Here is a 23035-nt window from a genome sequence, read left to right as displayed (position 1 = left end):
GGTGAATCTTAGCAATGCTGTACAAATGGAGTAGATCTTTGGTTACTGTCATGCTGAATCTTAACCATGCTGTATTCATAAAAAGAGCCTTTGGCTCCCATCATGATGAAGTTACCCTCTGTTTTACCTGTTGTTGTGGGCAAGACCCTTAGTCAAGAGATTTGTTTTCCCTTGTAAATGAAAATTATTGCCTGTTATTTCCAAGAATTGTTTTCAATGAGCTGAGGTTTGCGTGTGGTTTCATCAAGTTTATCAAGGGATCACTTTTTCCTATGCAAGGTGGAGCTTATGTGACTTTCAGTTGCAGCATTTGTTGTTTGACTTCTTTTGTTTGACTGTAATGACGTATTAGACACAAATAGGTCGTTTCAAAAGCGGGGGTTTTGGTCAGCGCTGAACTCGATGTTGAACAGCTCTGTTTGAGGACATAAAAGTGACAACGGGAAAAGTAATGCGTCTCCCCGGGTTTTGGCCACTCTGTTGAAATCATAGTGAGTGATGCTTCGAGGATGAGGGGACAGAAATGAGTGGGCGAACCTCTTTGGCCACTGTGGTGTTGGTGATGATGGTTCAAATCCTCACCCTCTTGGCTTGATCCTGTCAGAGATTAATGTAATTTTTTTTAGGTCCTGCCTATTAAAAAAAGAACCTGACAATTTTGAAAGGGTTGTTAAACCTGTGCAATTGCCTGTTTGCTTTAGTTTCAGTAAGAGTTTTACTACACTTGCAACACAATAAAGTCTCCTATTAGTGCTGAAGATTAGAGGTACTACAAGAGAGTAACAAGCACAAAAAAGAAGGAGAGGAAATAAGGATGATAGATGCTTGATAAGTAAGAAGAAGCAAACCACACAAGAGCACCTGCCAACCACCCGCGCATGTTGTCTGACTCGCAGCAACCAGTTCCACGTGTTTGAGCTGACCAGGACCCTGCCCCGGTTCTCCATGTACAGCCTCATGACGGAAGAAGTCCCCGAACCTCGCAGCTCTGTGACCTTTACCCTCAATGAGAGACCACAAAGGGTGAGTATTGTTTGTGCTTTTTCTTTTAGTAAGCGTTTTATGGCACTTGCAACACAATTAGGTCATATAAGTGCCGAAGATTAGAAGTGTTACAAGAGAGCAACAAACATAAAAAGAAGAAGGAGAGATAAAGACAATAGTTGTTTGATAGGAAAGAAGGAGCAAACCACACCAGAGCACCTGCCAACCACCCACATTGTTGTTTGTGCTTACTTAAGGAAGGCCCCCATTGAGTGTTCTTTCACATTTTTAATGTTTTACCTCTTGACTGTGTAATTCTGACAACTTACAGTTATGTCACTTTACCACCCTCGCAACCATATATACTGATCCTGTATCCAGATGTTCTACGTTTGCTGATTTGACTTGGCACCACTAAAAGATAACCCCAGTCCTATCCACTATCCTTGTTTTCAAAGCTCTCCACCCTTTTCACTCAGCCCTTTGAGAGAGGAATGTTAGATTTGGAAGTTCAGTCTTGTAAATAACCAACTTACTGAGTTGGGACATCAAATCTATTCCATATTTTCAGCAAGCTGTTCAGTTGTTTGCCCAGAAAGCACAATTTTTCAGGAGAGAAAATATTTCATTCTTTTAAAAATTGTACTCAAATTAAATTTTAATCTTTGTTTGATTTTTTCAACATGTAGAATTTGAATTTTGATGAAATATTTCTAGAGTACATGCGACTGGACTTTGCGTGTGTGAACAGCTGGCCTACAATATTTAAACGGAACTATCATCTTCATAGAGCGGATCAAAAGTGTTGTTTCTTCTATAATCCCTTGTTATCTCTCACTCTGAGAATTTTCCTTGTATCAAGTAGTTTTCCAGCCAGATCTGTGAAGCATGTAATTCTGGAAGATATTTCAAGACCCTTTCCTTTTGTTATTCTATTTATGGTAAAATTAAAGTAGCTTAGCTTATTTTCTGTTGCGGAGAATTTGACATTATTTCCCCCACCCTTCTCTTTTCCTAAAATATCCACAGTTTGGTCTCCCGAGAAGTGACAGGATTAGTTAGCTGATTTGTGAGGAATTATGAGGTTATATAACTTATAATGGAATCATAAGAAGCCGAGTTTTTTTCCCCCTTTTGCTATGTTATCTTACAACTTTGTCTTACTATCATCATATTTTGATCACTATCATATTATAAGATAAGATAAGGTAAGATAAGATAAGATAATACTTTATTGTCCCGCTGATAAATTTTCTGTAGCTGTACAGGAATGGTTAAAACGCATGTGGACACTGTACAAGCCTTGTCGCCACTGAGCAGCAACATTATGAGCTGACAATTATCACTATTAGAAATGAATACTTGTATGACCTTCTATTAACACTTTGTGGTCACTGGGCGCAATAATGCGACAGAAAATTATCCGTTCCGGTCACCTGGCATAGTTTTAAACCAAGCCCAAGAAGTCTGTTGCAGTCACTCTCCTGGCTGGGTGACCAGATGGGGTATTTTGTACTGCTAGCTGTGTGACTGCAAAGTGTTATCTGTTTCACTCATTATCTTTAGATTTGAAGCAGACTGCACAGTTTGTGCGCGACATCAGACTGACTGTCTAGCTGCTGTCATCGAGAATGAGGAAGAAGAAGAAGAACTCATTATCTGTCTCTCTCTCTCTCTCTCTCTCTCTCTCTCTCTCTCTCTCTCTCTCTCTCTCTCTCTCTCTCTCTCTCTCTTACACACTCTCTCTCTCTCATGTCACAGATGCTGATGTGGATTAACCAGAACTTCCTGCTCCTGGATGACTTGACTGTGGAGGGCGACCTCCTCTTCACCTTTATGTCTCTCCGAGGGTCCGGCCCTCTGGTCCTGAAGATGTCACAGGCAGGTCAGGTATGTCCGTCTTCTTACAGAGAGGACCCCCAGCCTTGCTGAAGCCAACTCTTTTCGTTATTGTAACTATACTAACCATAAAGTGTGGCGTTCAATTCCAAGAATGAATTTGATAAAATCAGAGGAATTGACAGTTGAATCTTTTATTCAGCTACATCTTTTATTCAGCTACATCTGTTTCTATAAAAACTTCTTTAAAAAAACCTAATGGAGAGATAAACATGTGAAATAAAGCTGGGCTTCGCATGATTTTCACAAATGCTATACATGCCAAGTTATCTGCTGTTTTTGAGTACTGCTTGATATAATGTCAATCAATGTAGTGTGTCACTTTAGTCTAGTTACGCCACAAAGTTCCCTCAACATTCGCTGCTTTTTGAGTGGTGCGTAATTAAGAGGTTGAATCAGAGCTGCCAACTGTCCTTCTAAAGTCCCCCCAAAATCCTGTTCCTCAATTTCTCACTGGTCATGGTCTTTTTGTCGAGTATTCTTATCTCCTTGTTCAATTGTTTTGGATTTTTAAAACCATTCTGTTAATAAAACAGAGACTGATGTATTATTGGGTGATGTTTTGGTTAAATTGTAAAAAATGATGTTCTTGTGAGTCAGCAGTCTTGTGTCTGTTCTGACCTTCATTTGGACGTGGTGTGCTTGGCAACCCTGAATCTCAAAAGATGTGTTTAATTAAGATATCTTTTTCTTATTCAAACTGTAAAATACAATGACAATGATAGATTTTAGTGATTTCAGAAAAAATATTCATCCTGGTTGTGTTGACTTGTGGTGAATATTCTTTGTACATAGAAACACTATCACACACCCACACACAAAGACACACAAAGACACACACACACACACACACACACACACACACATACATACACATACATACACACACATGCACACACTCACAAACACAAACACACTCACACACACACACATGCACACACTCACACACACACACACTCACACACACACACACACACACACACACACACACACACACACACACACACACTCACACACACTCACACACACATATGTGACATACACACTTCTGTCTGTCTGTCTGTCTGTCTGTCTGTTTCTATGTCTTTCCCTGTGTATGTCTTTCTCTCCCCCTCTCTTTCTCTCTTGCTCTCTGTCTCTCTTTTTCTCTTTCTCATTACAAAAGCTGTCACATCTCTTTTGTAGGTATCAAGTCACAGTGTGATATCCTTTACTTTTGCTTTCAGGTTGTGATTCAGACGGATGACATGGACTTAGCCGGGGATGTGATCCAGTCTTTGGCTCAGTTCCTCAACATTGAAGACCTTCAGACCACAGCAGACTTCCCTGTGGAGACAGAGACTCTCAGGCAAATCTTGGTCAAGGTAAAAGTGCTTACAAATCCTTTTCACCTCCATTGACACAATTTAGATCAGAAAGGAGGCAGACTGATTCGACTTGGCCTCTCGGGACCAACCCTGGCTGAGTATACAGGGGATAGCATCATCATCATCATCAAGTGTCTTGTCTAGGGAAGATTTTTGTGTTTATGTTTTTATTCCTACTCTTTCATTCAAGGCCCTCATGATTGAGTTGTTCATTGTGTTGAAAGTGGACCAGGTGTTCAGGCTGTTTATGAAATGTATGCACTAGCATCCTTAGCTTTTCTTCCCTTTGAGTTTTCCTGTCATACTTACGTGTCCCAAACCTCTTTTTCTGGGATATAAGAATCTTATTATACCCATTGAGTTCTGATGCGTCCATTGATAACAAGTTTTCATTATGTTAGATAGAGCTTTGGATACTAGACATTGCAACTGACATCCCACAGGGTAAAAAGCATGTTTTTTTTAAAACCCATCATCTTTACCACCTTTGGTATTTTGTTTGGTGAGAGCTAGTGATCACTTTGTCCAAATTCCTCGTACTGAAAAGAACAGACTTTTATGGCTACGTGTAGCTCTACCCTGGAAATGCTTTGGCATAGACAGATGGGGAACTCTAATTGTGGCAAAGCTACATAGCGAATAGTTGATATTTATGGAAATGAAGGAATGTCATTTAAATTTTGCGTCACTTTTACTGTTCACGGCACATTTTGTTTGAAATGGACATCTTCAATCCTGGCTCTCAGCTGACAATTTTTTTTCCTCTTTCCTTTTCTTCGTTCACTCATGCAGGTGGATGAGTTCCATAAGGTGCGGAGCAAACTGACTGCTGAGATGGCTGACCACTCCAACCTGATCCGCAGTATGGTGGTCAGAGCAGAGGATGCCAGGATCATGGGAGACATGTGAGTCATTTGTCACTTTTGACCTCCTGTTGTTTTTTTCAGCTGTAGAGGAGAAAAGGAATAATACTCTCCGAGATTGATAATGGTACATTTTAAAAAAACTTTTTTTGGGGGGGGGGGGGGGAGGGGTTGGTTATTTCCCAGTTTGTAGTTTCAATTACATTTTGTATGTGACATGTAGTAGCTGAGTATGAAGTTGTACTGAGTCCTTTTTTTTAACGCTCTCATCGGCATAGTTTAGATCCGATCATTTAGAAGGTGGACCCCAGACACTGGTGTACTGAGTTCACAAAAGAGTATCTTTTGTGTTGATTAGTTTTGACAGCAATCAGAAAGACGATTAGCATCTGTTGTGTACTGGCTGGGCTTTCTCCCAAGTTGCACATGAAAGATGAGAGTTTGTGGTCAAAGTGGGAAAGGCGTTTTATCAATTATCTTTGTCAGTCTGCCCAATAATGTTGATTTGAGGGGGAGGGGAAGGGGGGAGGGGGGGGAGGGTAAAACATTTTCAACCATTTACAGTCCGTCACTAGTAAAACACGTTTTATGATTCTCTTTTCAGAAAATGAAAACCTGGGCAATGTGACTAAGCAAATATAGTGTAATATCTGAGTTAAGAGGTTTTGTTAATAGGTTATTGATAGACAAAAGAATGGATAGTGTTAGTTAGTTAACATTGTGTCTAAGCTTGTGGCACCCAATTTCATGTTACAAATTAGGATTAGTGTGCCTGTTTATAGTCTAATATCCCCCCCCCCCCCCCTCAACAACCGCTGCTTTCACAACAACACCCCCCCCCCCCCCCCAAAGACTCGCACAACTTCACAAAATCTCCCTTGGCCAGCCTTTACATTTTTTGTCCTCCAGTGGACTTACAACAACATTGCAGCCTGCTACTCAGTTATCTTTATCTTTCATGGAAGATAAATTGTCAAATAATCTGTCCCTGCTTATTGCCAAGTTCCCCATTGTGGTAAGGTGACCTGAGAAAAACAAGGTAAAATGTTTTTCCAAAGGATACATCATCCTGTCTCATGGAGCCAGGAATCGAACTTGCATCTTTTAAAAAAAGTTGAACTCTTTACCACTTACGGGGGCTGCCCATTTTTTGTTTCGTCCTCCGGTTTGAGATAAGTGGGCATTTGTTACAGAATGTCTGCTCCGTCTGATTTGAGTTGCTGTTTCCCCAGGGAAGACATTAAGTCCTCCAATGGACATACAACAACATCTCTCATTATCCTCCTTCACGTCAGAGAGACTTTTTGGGCCACATGGAATAAGATTCCGCTCTTTTAATGGAACAGGTAGTTGATCTGCGCTTTAGTATGGTCTTTTTCTTCCTTTTTTTCTCTTCCATTCTTCTGTTGTCCTATTTGTTCCTATTGAAATGCATTGGTTGTTTTTTCGCTACCTGTTGTGCAGGCGCAGTATGCGTAAGGGCTACATGGAGCTGTATGACCTCAACCGTGACCTCATCGCGGGCTACAACATCCGCTGCAACAACCACCAGGAGCTGGTGGCGTGCCTCAAACAGGTCAACCAGATCATACAGAAGGCTGGACGGGTCAGAGGTCAGTCCATCTTCTCTACTCTCTTCTTTCTACAAAGTGCCATACATTTCTCCCCCCCCCCCCCCTCCCATAGGCTGATTTTTGCTTACTTCATGATATTTGGGTCTACATTTCGTCCCCAATAGTCAATACCCATTACTAAAATTAGTATTTCTATACAGGTACTTTCTCTATAAAACAGTTCCTCTCTGTGTTAATATTGGACTGGGGACCGTCACATGATGTTGCTGTTTTGAGTTGTTGTTTTTTTAAAAGGTTTTACAATTTACAGCACATAAAACACTGTATATTAATAGAAATTCCCAAGAGTAGAGTAATGATTGAGTAATGATAAAGAAAAGGGCACCTAAACGCACCAGTTAACTTCCCTCCTCACTCATCGGTGAAATGCACAAAAAGAGTGTAGGAACAGGTCTTTCACCCACTGACACTGTTCATAGCCCACCTCTGCTGGCAGTCCCAGTGTGAGAAGTATTATTATAAATATTAGGCCAAACACGGATACAAAATAATTGAGATAGCATCTGGATTTTAACATCGATTCTTGGGGGTGGATCTTTGGTGTGTATTATGTCTATATAATAGACAAGTATATATTATGTATATTTACATATTATGATGCTGTCAATCCTGCTCTAATGACCATATGTATAACAGTAAGACAATCACCTGTACAAATGACCACTTCCAATTTCTTTCCTTGCATGGATTTTAACCTTGTAACTGCACTGTGTCTTCCGGCCACCTTTGTCATTTAAGACGGCCCCTGTACTCTTCAACGGTGGGTGGCGGTCTTAGACAGTGTTAACTATATATATTCTCACACACACACACACACACACACACACACACACACACACACTCACACACACACACACACACACACACACACACACACACACACACACATACACACACACACACACACACACACACAGACAGGGATCAATACTTCATATATATGGCTACAAATCTTTATTTCTTTCCCTCAGTCGGCAAATACAAGAGCCAAGTGGTGACATCATGCCGCAATGCTATCAAGAACAACAACACTTCCTCGCTCTTTAAAATCATCCACACGGGCATGGCTTGAGGAGAGAGAACAAACAACTTTGAAGAAGTTCTTTGGTGTACTTTTCATGAAGAGTGTTGTATAGATTTGCATTACTAGTATAGTGTGAGATTTCTTTGAAGATGAGCAAAGATGGTCTCTAAGGTTTGTTTTGTCATAGGGTGTATTTTTATTTGAAAAATTGTTGTAATTCTTGTGTGTGAAGTTGTGAAGTATGTTATATATTGTATTATATTGAATTGTTCATGCCGCCTGTACAATTAATAAGGTGTAAGGGTTATTCTAGCATGAAATGGAAAAAATGAAGTCAAGCAATAAATGAATAATGTTGCTTTTTTAAAATATGCTAAGCATGTTTGGAAGTGTTTGGTTTAAGATGCTTTGAGATGAAATCAAGCTTTTTCATAAAAAAGTTCTGGTATGTATCTCAATATCTAGTTGCTTATTCTGAAAATTTTTTAGACTTTAATTTTTTTTCTTTTTCTATAAAAATTGAAGGAAAGCTATTCCATACACAGTATTGGTCATTTGTCAGATGGAGCACTTCATCTTCAAATGAACAATTAGCACTGTCTCACAACCCAGTCAGTTAAATCCTTTTGCAGGTGGACTGGATCATTTCCTATGTCGAGGCCAGCCAGGGATGTTTTGGGTACTAGGTCTAGGCTCCAAAGGAGAGAGGAAAATATTACTAAAACATGAACTCCACACGGGAATAGAACTCTCATCTTTTCAATGCTCCTGTGCTTTTTTAATGATCTAGCTTGTGCCAATGGGATGTAATATGGTCTATGAATTAATTTGATGATTTAATTTTTAAAAAACTTTTTTATTACCATCTTTTTAGTTTCAGAGACAATGAATGAGTGAGGGGATCCAGGGAAGGAAGAGGGAAAGAAGAGGGGGGTTGGAGGGGGAGAGAGAGAGGGGGAGAGAGAGAGAGGGAGAGAGAGAGAGAGAGAGAGAGAGAGAGAGAGAGAGGGAGACGGAGAGAGAGAGAGAGAGAGAGGGGGGGGGAGGGAGAGAGAGAGAGAGAGTGTGAGTTTGGGTCTGTATGATATAAATATTCTTTATTGCGTGATGGGGAAGAATTTCATGTGAGATTTCTAAAGTTTATCATTAACGTTAACATTGTCATCCCATGAGACAAGCTGAGTCTTATATTCAGGACTCTTTTGACAGCGAGACAGACTGACAGACAGACAGACAGACAGACTGATATACATACATACAGACATACAGGCAGGCAGGCAGGCAGGCAGGCAGGCAGAAGGTGACAGATGGATTGAAAGAAAGAGATGGAGAGATGAGGAAAGACAGAGGTGAAAAGAGAGTGTGAGGGAGAGGGAGGTAAAAAGAGAGTGTGAGGGAGAGAGAGTGTGAGGGAGAGGGAGGTAAAAAGAGAGTGTGAGGGAGAGAGAGAGAGAGAGAGAGAGAGAGAGAGAGAGAGAGAGAGAGAGAGAGAAGGGGAGAACTTTATTCAAAAGTACATTCCGATCCTATCCTGGTAATTATGCTTATCCTATCCTCCCAAGCTCAAAGTTCACCCTCACACGGTGTAAGAGGTTGATTAAGATATTACATGGTCACAAGTTCACGGTGACACAAGTTTCCATTATTATCAAGCCTTGTTCATCGAAGGCTCTGATTGATGTTCCGTCCAGTAATTTGTCCTTTTGTCTCAATAAAGAGTTCTCAATTTCACGTGACCAGATCTCTATTTGAGTCTGAGTGGATCGGTCACTCATCTCATGGTCAAGCTGTTCTACCATAGGACTGTGTTGTGTATATATTGTTCTGATGCCGCCTTTCGATCAACATTAATTATTGGAAGACAGCATCTTTTGTCTACAGAAGAAAAGTTGATGAGCTGTACTTTTGCGACTCTCAAAAATGATGAAATGGATGTGTACAGTTGTAGCCTATCTCTTTAATTTATTGCCAAATTTATTTGCAAGGAAAAAGCAGTAAATAAATGGGAAACAGTAGACCCACACGTCCAAATTCACCTTTGTTGTCTTGTTTAAATGATTACTGTGAGTGTTAGGAAGAATGGAGAAGGATTTTTGAGCCTATGCTCTCACAAAAGAAAAAATGATTGAAAAGGGTGGCTGAAACAGGTCATCTTTTTGAAGTCCTTAAAATGTCTCTGAGAAAAAACTGAGCAGCACTCTATGTGGATGCACAAAAAATGAGTTAATGAACACTCCTATAATATGTTATCCTTAATTATGGGTAGTTATTATTGTGTATAGTTTCTCTTTTAGTGGAAAGGATTGTGTGCGTGCACACATATGCTCACAAATACACATAAAAACACATACACCCATATACATATATATATATATAGATTGTAACAAAAATGACCTTCCCCTTCAAGTAATATTCTTAGAAATTCACATTCAGAGAAAAGAGATGTAATGACCCGTTATGTTTGCATACTCTCAAATTTATGTGTGTTGATTTCTACTGCTTTTTTTTAGGTTTCCCCGTTTTATAATTTTTATAAAAATGTTTTGACCATGCGAACAACACAACTTCTTATAACTGTTTGGAGTAGGATAAGGCTAACTCTCTTGCCACATTGACTGTTTTAGGTTCATGGCTTTTTGGTTGTGTTCCGCTTTCAACGCAATCTTGTTTTGATGAACTCCAGAATTAGGGCTAGGATGTCAGAGAATGTCTTTACCAAAGAATTCCATGATTTGAATGGATGTGAACTGAGTACTGAAAGCTATTTTGTTGACAAGCTTGATTTTTTCCCCCCCTCTCAGCTCAATTTACTGATAACAAAAGGTTGATAGTTTCTTACCAAAGGTACCGTTCATATTTTTAGACATAATGTATGTTCTGCCATGCAATTGAGATGTAACTATCTTCTTATTGCGGGTGGCTGGCTGATGCTCTGAGACATAATCTTCTAGTAACTTCTGTTTTGAGAGTCATTTTGTTTGGTAACCTATCCTAATTAACTTCTTCATCTCTTAAATGCCTTTGTACTGTATCTGTAGTTCTGGAACTGCATTCAGTTGGCTGAATCGGTGCATAGACCTTGCTGTAGAGCTTGGATATGCCCTATATAACTGATACTATTACTATTGACTATTATTACTTTTGTGTTTGAAAAGTGGTTATTACAATATTTCAAAACAGATTGATACTTTCCTGATCTGAATGATCGTCTGCCTCTCTGAGATACGTTTTCCTCATTGTCCCAACAGCCTTTGTACAGCACAGTGGCGTGCATCCATCTACACAGTGTGCCCACTTGCAACGTAACTTGGCACCTCTTAAATACTTTCTCTACGATGATGCCATTTCTTCGTTGGGGTCAACTTTAAGTTTTCCTTTTTTTTTGATACATAAAAGGGTATTACTCATAAATTCCTACTCCGTCCATTCAATGAAATTTTGATTTTGATTTTTTCTTTTGCTATAAATGTAATCTTTGTCTGTGATGCAGAAGGTCTTTAACATTGAAGGTTATATATATCTGCTAATAAACCTTGATTTTTGCAGCACAAGTTTGTTCTTTTCTTTGTGTCTGGGGACTTGGCTTGCAGGCATTGAGAAGAAGAACACTGGGCTGACAAATTATATGAGTATAGGGCCAAACTCTCATTTTGCTGACAACACCATATAGATTTGCACATAGTATAATAATAATAATAATAATAATAATGATAATAATAATAATAATGATAATAATAATAAATTGCATTTATATACATGTAGCGCATTTCCACAAAGAATCGCTAAATGTGCTGTACTATAATAATACAAACAAAGAACATAGGCATTCCACAAAGAATCGCTAAATGTCCTCTCCCTCTCTCTCTCTCTCTCTCTCTCTCTCTCTCTCTCTCTCTCTCTCTCTCTCTCTCTCTCTCTCTCTCTCTCTCTCTCTCTCTCTCTCTCTCTCTCTCTCTCTCCCTCCCTCCCTCCCCCCCCCTCTCTCTCTCTCTCTCTCTCTCTCTCTCTCTCTCTCTCTCTCTCTAATACATCCTTGAGTAAAGACAATCCCACAAAACTTACCCAGAAACCCTCGTACACATTGATGACATCACACAGTCATAAATTGTTACAGAACAGAACAGCGTGAATAAACGATAGTGGGAGAACATAATAGATAATGAGAGGACATAATAATATAATTTGTATTGGGAATGTCGGAAATTAAAGACTGAAGCTGGATTGAAACAAATGGGTTTTAAATACTGATTTGAATTTTGTGAAAGTGGTAGACTCCCATAGATGAGCGGGCAAAGCGATGTTGTTGACGCACTTAAAACAAAGAACAATTATTTTGTACTGAATTCGTGCTTTCACCGGGAGCCAATGTAGTTGAATTTGCATTGGTGTTACATGCTCTTTGAGAGATTTCTTTAACATTATGCTAGCAGCTTGGTTCTGGAGTCCCAACAAAGAATTGCAGTAGTCAACACGTGAAAGGACAAAATAAAAGTATATATATATATATATATATATATATATATAATATATGGCTGGATTAAAAGTAATATTTACGGGAAAAATTTGCGTGTCAAAGTGTCGCGTGCATTTATGTGCGTGTATCAAATCTGTGAATGTATATATGTGTATACAGTCGAACCTGCTCTAACGACCATCTGCCCTAGACAATCCCTTGAACACACAACCACTCCCCTCTCCACCCCCCTCCCCCAACCTCCTATTTTTCGTTTTGTTTTTTCTTAACAATGTAGGCCTGCCAAAATGGCCTGCAGGACCACCTCTACCCTGAGCTGACAAAATGCCTTTTTTCATCTTTAGCGTCATTTTTAAAAATAAGTTAAATCTAAATCGATAGCCTGATCAGTTACTCAACCTGTGTGAAAAAAATCAAAGTGAAACTATGACTAGTTTTTTAAAAAAAAATTAAAAATCAAACTTCGGAAGAATACCCTTTTAAAATGATTACATGTACGCTGACAAAGAGCCTTTTTTTTAAAGTCCCGAAACTGCTGTAGAAAAAGGTGTTTTTTCAGCGTACGGCAGAACTGTCTGAGATGACTACTTTAGACCTCGACAATGAGTGGTCATCTTGGCCAGGCTCGACCATACCGGTAATTTTACTTTTGCTTTAAGTTTAAAAACTGTGTTTTTTTTCTTTTTTTTAAAAAGGAGCCCAATAATAATGTTCGTTCAGCATAGTAAGTGGTGTAGCCTGCAGTGGAGAAACACATGTTATGATCCCTAAAGATTTTTTTAAAAAAAATTTAATATATTGTCTCTATATATCTGTCTAGTTTAATAAAAACTCAATGAGTCCAGTGTTTGGGGGTCAGGCTCAATTGAAAAGGAAACGTTTATAGAACGAGTTGTACCATCAAAGACAGAATCAGATTAAATCCTGCCAGACAGAAAGGACACAAGCGAACATGAAAATGTTCTACCAAACAGAAATGGAAGAGACAAAGATGAATATTTTCTTCTTAAACAGAAAAGAATAAAGCAAGCAGAGATCGAGATTTTCTACTATACAGAAATGACGCAAATACAAGTAATTAAGTATGAGAATTTTCTACCAAACAGAAATAACACAAGCTGACACAGGACTGCTTTTTTTAAAGGAAGAGAATAACATAATGTTCAAGTACATGTACATGCCCAAAACGCACGCGCGTGTGTGAGTGGTGTGTGTGTGTGTGTGTGTTTATGTGTGTGTGTGTGTGTGTGTGTGTGTGTGTGTGTGTGTGTGTGTGTGTGTGTGTGTGTGTGTGTGTGTGTGTGTGTGTGTTATTGTTACAAACTGGGCTTCACGAAATCGGTCATCGGGAAGCAATGAAGCTCATTTTGGGCGGACCGGGCGGATTTCAATGGGCACAACTCGACATTTCCTAACCTTTAATTTTTATGATCCTTGTATTTATGATGAAACAATGGCCTTCGGGCGATACTGACGCCCGTGGGTAATCAGAGAGAATAAAAAGTTTTTGTTTTTTGGGTTGAAAAAAATGTTAATAGTATTGAGCAGTTTTTAGTTTTGGTAAGAATTTTACGGCACTCGCAACACAATAAGTTCATATAAGAGCCGAAGATTATAGGTGTTACAAGAGAGTAGCAAACACAAAATAAAAAGAGGGAAGATAAAGGCGATAGATGTTTGGTAGGAAAGATGGAGCAAACCACACCAGAGCACCCGCAACCACCCACACTGTGCCGTTTATTTGAGTGGGGTTCGTTATTTTGGGTGCAAGTAACAGAAGAAGAAACTTCAGGTTTCTATTTGAATTTTACGACGCTTACCCCACCACTATGTATGCATGATTTGACAGAAAAGGCTACATCACGCGTATGTAATAGCCTATTATGGAACAGTACCAGCAGTGAGAAAGCTGTTTTAGAGAAGGGAACAAGTGGCCGTGAATAGACAATCTTGTGTAAAAGAAAATGATCAGACCCTTCGAGCGCGTGAGATGAGCAAGTTATTATGTTGTAGATTAACCCGCAAGACAGCTCACTTGAATACTCACATGCACAGCAATGTGTGGCTATGCGAGCATGCAGAACATTGATTTCATCGTCGGCTAATACACAGCAACTCCTTTTCATAATTATTACCCCTACCCGCGCAAAGTGGGTTTGTGTACAGTAAAGAAGATCAGAACATATTGTATTTCCTTGAGCTTGATCTAGGTTCTGATTTTTATAGGTAGATTTTTAATTGTGACGGGTTCTTATATTGGCGTGTAAACTATCATAACCTAAATAGGGCCTAAATTATTCCTTTACACGGCGAAAAAACGGTTCTGTGGAGGACCGCGTTCTTATGTGGAGTGTTTTTCGATGGAGACCGCTACAAACAAACAAACACACACACACACACACACACACACACACACACACACACACACACACACACACACACACACACACACTGTTCGAACGCCACTAAAGCAATCGCAATTAATTCATTAATCATGACGAGACTTCAAAATGACATACAAGTTTATTCATATCTAGTGTTATTACTGTATCGATGCGGGCATTTGATGATAGTGATAGCTTACTGTTCACAAAATGCGCATATGTTTCTTCTTCTTCTTCTTCTTCTTCTTCTTTTCTTCCTCTTCCTCTTCTTCTTCTTCTTCTTCTTCTTCTTCTTCTTCTTCTTCTTCTTCTTCTTCCCCAGATATCTGAAGCAGTCAACATTTTTCAGTGTTGTGTCATGCCTTTTGATTTCAGAAAGGATAGTCTGTGTATGGCCAGGGTCAAGCTGGAAGCTCACTTTTCTATATATCTGTCCTCGTGGTTTTATGCACGCCTCATAATTTAGCAAAATTTGGTCTTTTTTTGCATAATTTCTGATAATTTTCCTTCATCATTCTTTGTTGAAATTAACAGAATCGCATAATTTCACATTTTTGGGCTCAGTTTGCATACTTTCAGAATTTTTCTTGCACAAAACGACAGGGACAGATTTATGCAACATATGCTTGATTCTCACGAGCAAGCAATTTGCAGAATCATTCGCAAAATAAAGCAGTTCACAGACATGTTCATGCTCCTTTCTGTCTTTGCAACAGCTTACCAGTCTGAATCCATGCCAGCAGAGGATCCCAGCTGCTCTGGCGATGTTTCATGCATCATATTATATAAGATCTATTGACGTTTTATTTTTCTCAGTTGCCAAGTATCCGTCTTCTTATACATAATTATTATATATTGATCAGTCTATCTCCTGGGGGCGGGGAGGGGGGGGGGCATCAAATCAAACCCTTCAAACTGTAACCAACAGGTTTCGAGGGCCGTTCTTTACTTTGTATATTTTCTGACCTGAGAGAAGCAATTCATAATATATGAATTCGTTGAATTGTTGTCATTGTTTCCCTTGCCACTCAAACAAAACTGATAGAGACATGACCCTGGAATCACTGTTTTTACTCGGCATTTTCAAAGAAACAAAAATAAAACAAGTGACATTAGCAGCTAATATTGGGGTTTATAAAGCTTGAGCATCAGCTGGCATTCTAGTGCCTCCAAAGCTATTGTGCCCAAAAGTAAAAAAAAGGGAGGTATGAAACGAAGTAACAAGTGCGTAGGAGTATTTCAGGATCCTGGAACAGCAGTACGAAACGTGACCTCGCCCAGTCCTAAACATAACCTCAAATGGTAGGCCAAATTGGATACTTCCGATTTCAATTGTCGAGTTGTTAGGAGACAGTCTTTGTATGAATGTGTCTTGGTTTCAGCAAATGATCACAGGAATTTATAGATATCCGTTTATATTAAGAGTTTTATATTGATAAAAAGGCTTTTGAATAGACCATTTGTGTCAGTTAACCTCATATTTATAGGAGCCTAAAATTTGGCTGCTTGTTGTACCCGTATAGCTAGTCGGGTACAAAAAACCTGACAACCTACGAAATAGTGTTGTAGTCGGTTCGCGAGAAGGTGTGTCACCCAAATTGTTTGGACTCTCGGAGATACCTTGTTACACCTGTAACTGATTTGAACTTTTCAAGACACACGCAAACCAAGTAAGTTATTTTAATGTCATCTTGGTGTAGTATGGTTAAATTAAATATGTTTTGACTGATTCCCGCTGTAAAGTCGAAGCATTTTGTGAAAATGTTTAGCCTAATATAATAGTACAAGATTCTCGATCTACTTTTGTTTTGACGTGGTATTGTTGTCATTCATTGTCAGTAATGTTTATCTTACGTGCCTTATGTCGCTGCAACGGGCCCAGCTCAGATTTCAGAAGCCATTACTTCACATTTCTCGTTTTTTACATTGTTAAGACGCGTTTTAAAAGAGAATATAGCGTGTTCTCAGTATTGTTGACATTGAAGTATAGAACTGGACAATTTTGTACGTTGTCCACTGCCTACAGTACAGTACAGCTCTTGACTCTATAGATTCTAGATCTAGATCTAGATCTAGATCTAGATTTTAGATCTAGATTCTAGATCTAGACTGTAGTTGTGTGGATATTAAATTTTAATGATTTAATTTTGTTCTCCTGCCATTACATCTAGATCTAGATGTAGTTCTACCAAACTAGATCTAGAGCTTGTACGGCCGGTAGGAGTGTCAAGACAGCGGCATGCATAGCGGACGCCCTCTAATCTAGATTCTAGATCTTGATTTAAAAGCTAGGCCGCTAGGCATCTGGTGGGATGTTGAAAAAGGTCTAGATTCTAGATCTAGATCTAGATTTCTAGATCTAGATCTAGATGACAAAGTGAAGACCATTCTGTATAGGTAGGGCCTATAATTTTAGATTTAGTTAAAAGGAAACGAAGTGGCTAGCCGTACTTACTAGACGGCCAGTCTAGCCGTACTTAGATCTAGGTTTGGCCCTATCGACTCAAACCTGTTAAGTACACAGGTCTCATCAGATCTAGATCAAGTGATTATTCAGGTTCAAATACATGCAAATCAGTAAAGGCACCTTTTGGTTTTGTCTGAAATACAAATACTTTAGGCATTGCAAACTAAAAATTTCATTTACAATTCAGCCATCAATATTAAGTACGGCTAGCCTGACAGTCTAGCCATCCTTAAGTACGGCTAACCTGGCTGTCTGCCCGTACTTAAGTACGGCTAGCCTCTTCCAAAAGGAAAAGTGTTGACCATTGTGATAAATTTTTATTTTTATTATGCACCCACACACAGGTGTAATTTGAGGGTTAAGCTGCCATAATTTTTGCTGTAGAACACACACACGTATGGCCACCAATACCCTTGCAAATCAGTTGTTTTCGAGTAAATATATATCAATCCTAATTGCAAAAACATCAAATCATTGTGAAACGCAGGGGGGCATGCCCCCCTGAAGGTCAGGGGGGGAGTTTAAAAAAACCACCCTTGCCTTTACTTTTACCTCCCCGTAAATGTAACCTCCCACCCTCGCCCCCCCCCCCCATGCCATCCCTGCACACATCACATACTACACACTCATAGGCCATGTATATACACACTTCTTGCCACTCTTAGATGTCTGAAATACCCGACTAAATTTAAACCTGCAAGCTCAACCTGTGGCTGGCAAAAACCCAGCTCTTTTAGTAATTTGTAATCTGCTTTTTGGCCCTTCAGATTGGTGGCTCAATCTATTCATTTGTTTTTATATTCATTTGATGAGTTCTAGTTTTAAGTTAGAGGTTATGAAAAACAGTGCTTTGATGGTGATATGACTGCAGACAAAAACTGATGGAGTGGAAGTTAAATGTATTTACGGAACTTTTAGTTTAAATATGAATTGTACGACAAAGTAGTATTATAAAAGCTTTCTGTGACTGGTATGCCTTCTAATTGAATAAAAAATAAAGAAAACAGTTCTCGTTTTTTAAACAAGAGTTGTGGCTTGTAGACTTGGCTTTAGCTTTAATGTTTAAATCGTCATCGTCATTCATCATCATGTTTATATGTCCAAATGCGAGGTTTTCAGGTTAAACAAAAAACTTTATATTTCGGGTAGAACATGTTGTAACAACATGTTTTAATTTGTCTAAATCTGTTACTGTTTTAAAAAGAGGTATGAGACTAGAACTAATTTACATTTTTGTGTAATTTTATCATGGACTACATTACAATGTTGAATGACACTGATAAAATGCTAAGCTTAATTGTTCATGGATTAAGTGAGACCTTTCGTTCTTGGTCTATGTGGAACAGGATAGCGACTTTTCAATGCATCGGTTAGTTCATTTTGTAGCCAATGTTGTGTATGGAAAGAGATATGAGTTGTTACTGTGAAGAATTAAGCCTGAGAATGATTTATAAATCTTTTTTAAATTGGCTTTTCTACATGATTGTGATGCCACTTATACATATTTATATAATTTATATATTTATATGAACTGTCCAATTCAGAGTAAGAAACACACTCACATACAAGTTGAAGCAAGCTTTTGAAGGTGGTGTTAGTGGGGGCACGGAAAATTGCGCAGGTTTTATCCTGTTATGCATCGGATTACTCAATAAGCTACCCTTCCTATGTATGGTACATTGCGCAGGTTTTTGAGTGTGGTATCGATTATGAGGTAGCTGTTTTCAGATCAAAATCCTGACCTTCACCATGTTTAGTGGATTGAGTGTTCACTGAAAACCGTCTGGTGAGTTTATCTCAGAAAAAAACAGAAAGTAAGTAGGCTAAATGTATTATTAGCTTTTTACTTTATCCGTCCTCTTGTACCTCTAGAGTGTCGAAGGGAGAAAGAGCTTCCTGTCTCTAGCAAGTTTGATGGCCTGGCTGGGTGGGATATTGAATGTTCTCAGGGTATCCTTCACACCCTGGATCCAGGTCTTTCTTGGTCTTCCTCTTGCCTTGTACCCTGGTACTTTCCTGTAGTAGGCTTTACTGGCAAGCTGGTTAGGTGCCATACGTGTGAGATGCACAAACCACCTGATTGTTTGCCTTCGGATGTAGTGGAGGTCAGTTGTTGTTCTCACCATTTCTGATCTTGTTGTTTCTGCCCATATCCCATCTGATTTTGTTGACGGCTCTCCTTAGACATCTCATCTTGCTGGTGGTTATCTTACGTTCCAGACTTTTTGTCAGGGTCCATGACTGGCGCTGGTAGGTCAAGATGGGGATGAAGATAGAGTTAATGAGCTTGGCTTTGGTCTCAATGGGGATGTTAGGATGTTTGAGGAGTGGGGCAAGTTGGTAGCTGAAGCTGTTAGCCTTTTGTACGCTCGTCTCAATTTCTTTGTTGAGACGTCGGTCTTCCGAAAAGATGCTACCAAGATACTTGAACTCACTGACATGTTTCAGCGGATTTCCGTAGATGGTGATGTTAAAATTGCCAGGTGTTCTGCTGATTTTCATCGTCTCTGTTTTGCTTTTACTGATCGTCATGTAAGGTGACGGGAAGGACGCAAAGGGCTCTTACACAGAGGTTTTCACTACAGGCTGGTAAGAAAAGTACATGGTGGAAGTGCACAAGGAAAGATTGTACTGCCAGCTTCACAACGGTGATGAAATAAGAGTCTTGTCAATTGGCTAACGGAAGAGGTCTACTACTTAAAATTATACTAAAAATTTCTTGTTGGTACCTGTGCAACCCGAAAAAATACTCGATACTGAAAGTCCCTGCACAATTCTCCAAGTAACAGGTTTTGGAAAACTCCTTTGAACTTTTTAGCAATAGGCTTAAAAACCTGTGCGATTTTCTGCAATTTTTGGCTGCCCAGTGTTAGCAGATAAAAAGGTAAGCTGAAGTAATAGAAGCTGGAAAGCAAAGTTCTGTACTTGCTGACTTGTATGATACTGCCCAACATGCTGTTACCTGGAGAAATAAATTCCATTATGTGCCATTGCAGAGAGCTCATGAAAATGTTGTCTTTTTTTTTTTGGTATGTCTCTTTATAAACAAAATATGTTTTGGTACTGAGGTAAAAAAAAAAAAATCGGGACTTTAATTTAATAAGAAATGACGCTTTAAGGACTATTAAAGAACAGACAATGTCCATGATTACTGTTTTAAAATGTATGGGAAAATATCCTTATTTTTATAAAATGTCTCATGATACTATTTTTGCTAAAATGGAGACTTTTTTCTAAGGCGAATGTTGTGTTTAATACTTCCCATCTTTTTTTCTTTAACAAGACCAGACTTATTGAATTTTAAGATACAAAAGTTTATTTGATACTGACAAAACAAATACGTTTGGAAGATTTTCCTTAAGTTCTGTCGAGTTCATCCTTCCTTTCGTTATGATTAGAATTTTGACTGCATCCACTATTGATATCACTTATGTGATCAGCTGGAGGTCGCCTGCATTTCTATTTCTGGGTAGACACGTCTATCAGAATGATGTTTATATAGAATGATAGAAATTTAATTTTAACAATTTAGTTATATACAGGTCTTTTTTAACGTGTGCAGTTGTTTGGATGATGCTATTTTTGTATATTTCTTACTTTCTTTCCCTCAGTTTCTGACTGTACTGCCTTTTCCTTGCACTAAGTTTGTAAAGTGACAATCACTGTTTCTCTGGTATATTGCTCTTGACTTGAGCTCCAAATTCTTTTCTAGTGCAGTGTTTAAAAGCTCTCTGTCTGTGTCTAGATTACCTCAGTTGTATGCTATTTTTGTTTGGTTATGTGTTGCACACAATGAAATAAAAGTTTTTTTAAGAAGGTTGAAACAACTTGAGAATGATTTCTTTAGCAAGTTCATACTTTGCATTCAGTCACACCCACTCATGAAGACTTACAACTTTGGAGCATGTTATAAAAATGTTTTATAATTTGCATTATAACATATTTTTGGCTATTCCCAATATGGAAGCATCTATTTGTTGCTGAATGAAGAATGTAAATTTGCTTGTCTATCTCGCCAGTGAGATATCCTAGCATGCTCCCCTAGAAATTGAAGGTTGTATGACATAATTACGTACAGATGACTTGTCTGTTTGGCTTGTGTTTTTCTAAACAGTGACCCTCAGAATATAATGGCTTTCTGAGCTTACTAATGTTAATGTTTATTTTTTGTTAGTCTTTTGAATAAGAATCATGTCTATATTTTATAAAGACTGGCTAGCTTGGCTTAATTTTGACTCCTAATGCGAGATTTATATTAATTGAGCAACAACACATTTTTTCGAGGGTGAATACAATTTAATTTTTTTATTTCCAGTGTATTTTTCTTTGAGCTCATTCTTTTTGAAAACTCTATCTTTGCCTATTTTTTCTTTTAGTGCCTACATGTACAAGTGAACTTGCTGTAATGGCCTCTGTATAAGACAATCACCAGTACAAATCGTTATCTTAGAATTACAAAGTTTTATCTGACATTTTTGGCCATTTTGAGTTACTAAGACCATGAGGTTAGAAACCAAATATTCTATCTGCTGTATAAAAATCGTAAGATTATTCAGAGTAGTTATCGAGATATTCAAAGAAATTGCTTTCGAAAGAGCTTGGCGTGTTTTGAAACTTAAAAATGTTGACGTAAAATTTTTCAAAACTAGACACCTAGAAGATTGAACTTTATGATTCTGACGCATTGGTCTTTTTTTATCTGATCACTTCCAGTTATGATGGTAGGCGTTGATCTATGCTAACAATTTGTGCTGTATTGTCTGTAGTTTTTATGTTCTGTGTTCATGGTAGGCACTGGTCTGTCATAACAGATGATAGTGTTTGATCTGTTTTCATCTTCTTTCATTTTCCATGATGATGTAACAAGTGATTGATTAAGCCAATCCCAGCTAGAAAGTGGTGGTGAGGGAACATGTGAGGAAAGGATGTTCTGCACTTTGTTGTGCCACTGTGTGTCTCTTCAGTTTTTGCTTACAATATGTCTTCTCTGTTACGACACTTTCTTTTTTTTTTTAGACTGGCCTTGACTTGTCTTTTCCTTTGGCTGCGATCTCTTCCCGTCTGTTCTTAGATTCTGGGATGTCTGTTAAGGTCATGTCTCTCTTTCGAGTGTCTTTTGATCTCTGTAGAGGTCCACTTTTTTCATCCACCTACTCCCTAGTTCTCAATTGAGGTGCGGTTCTTTTTTTGGTGTATATATATATATATATATGTGTGTGGGGGGGGGGGTGGTCTGTTTTCTTTCTTTTTTTTAAGGGGCTGAGGTATTACACCGCCATCCTTTCCGTGAATGTGTCCAATAGCCATTTGAATCAACGTAATATGGGGAAATTAAAATTACCATACTTTTCTGATTAAAAAAAAAAAAAATCAAGTTTGGCCCAAAGAACTGTATGCCGGGACTGCTCGCCGCAACTCTGTGATACAAAGGCAAAAAAGTTGTCTGTAACGTAGTGTGGTGTACTTTCTATTTCAAACGATCAGACTTTGTCCAAATTGGCCCATTCCGAAAATGTGTTGCTGGAGGATGCCACTGGTTGGTCCTGCTTCACATCTTTCCCTCTATCTTGTTTATGTTTTGCAGTTGCGTTGCACGAGGCGATGGTTTTTGTGTTGACGTGCTTTGTTTTACTCAGAAAAACTCGTTCCCTGATCTAAGGTAGTCAGAATAGTTGGAACTGGCATAAGTCAATCCTGTGTCAAACTAAATGCAACCGCAATGAGATAGAGCGCATTTATTTGTCTGTGCGTGAAATGTTCTTGGTTAGTGGGACAGAGAGATTGTGATGAGAGTGTCTGCTATTTGGGGACGAAACAAGATCGTGGGTTCAGATTGAGAAATGAAGGTCTTTTGAGCTGCCAAGGTCTCTCTGTGTGTGTGCCGGTCCGGCAAGCTTGTGGACCTGTATCGCAAGGTTTTATCGAGAAAAGGATTGGGG

The 23035-nt window shown here is 38.8% G+C and overlaps 1 protein-coding gene across 1 annotated transcript in view; it reads left to right on the top strand.

Annotated features, from left to right (window-relative positions):
- The window catches only part of LOC101853881 (Bardet-Biedl syndrome 2 protein homolog), a 30336-nt gene extending 21557 nt beyond the window's left edge, over positions 1 to 8779 (top strand). The window contains exons 18-23 of the mRNA XM_005107402.2: positions 897 to 1023; positions 2746 to 2874; positions 4110 to 4247; positions 5043 to 5155; positions 6578 to 6726; positions 7719 to 8779. Coding sequence (XP_005107459.1) covers positions 897 to 1023; positions 2746 to 2874; positions 4110 to 4247; positions 5043 to 5155; positions 6578 to 6726; positions 7719 to 7819 — 757 coding nt within the window. The 3' untranslated portion in view covers positions 7820 to 8779. The remainder of the gene's footprint in view (positions 1 to 896; positions 1024 to 2745; positions 2875 to 4109; positions 4248 to 5042; positions 5156 to 6577; positions 6727 to 7718) is intronic.
- The last annotated feature ends 14256 nt before the right edge of the window (positions 8780 to 23035 follow it).

Source organism: Aplysia californica, unplaced genomic scaffold (genome assembly GCF_000002075.1).
Source record: "Aplysia californica isolate F4 #8 unplaced genomic scaffold, AplCal3.0 scaffold00601, whole genome shotgun sequence".
In the NCBI taxonomy this organism is placed as follows: Eukaryota; Metazoa; Mollusca; class Gastropoda; order Aplysiida; family Aplysiidae; genus Aplysia; species Aplysia californica.
Note: the sequence above shows the minus strand (reverse complement) of the source record. Positions and strands in the feature narration are given on the sequence as shown.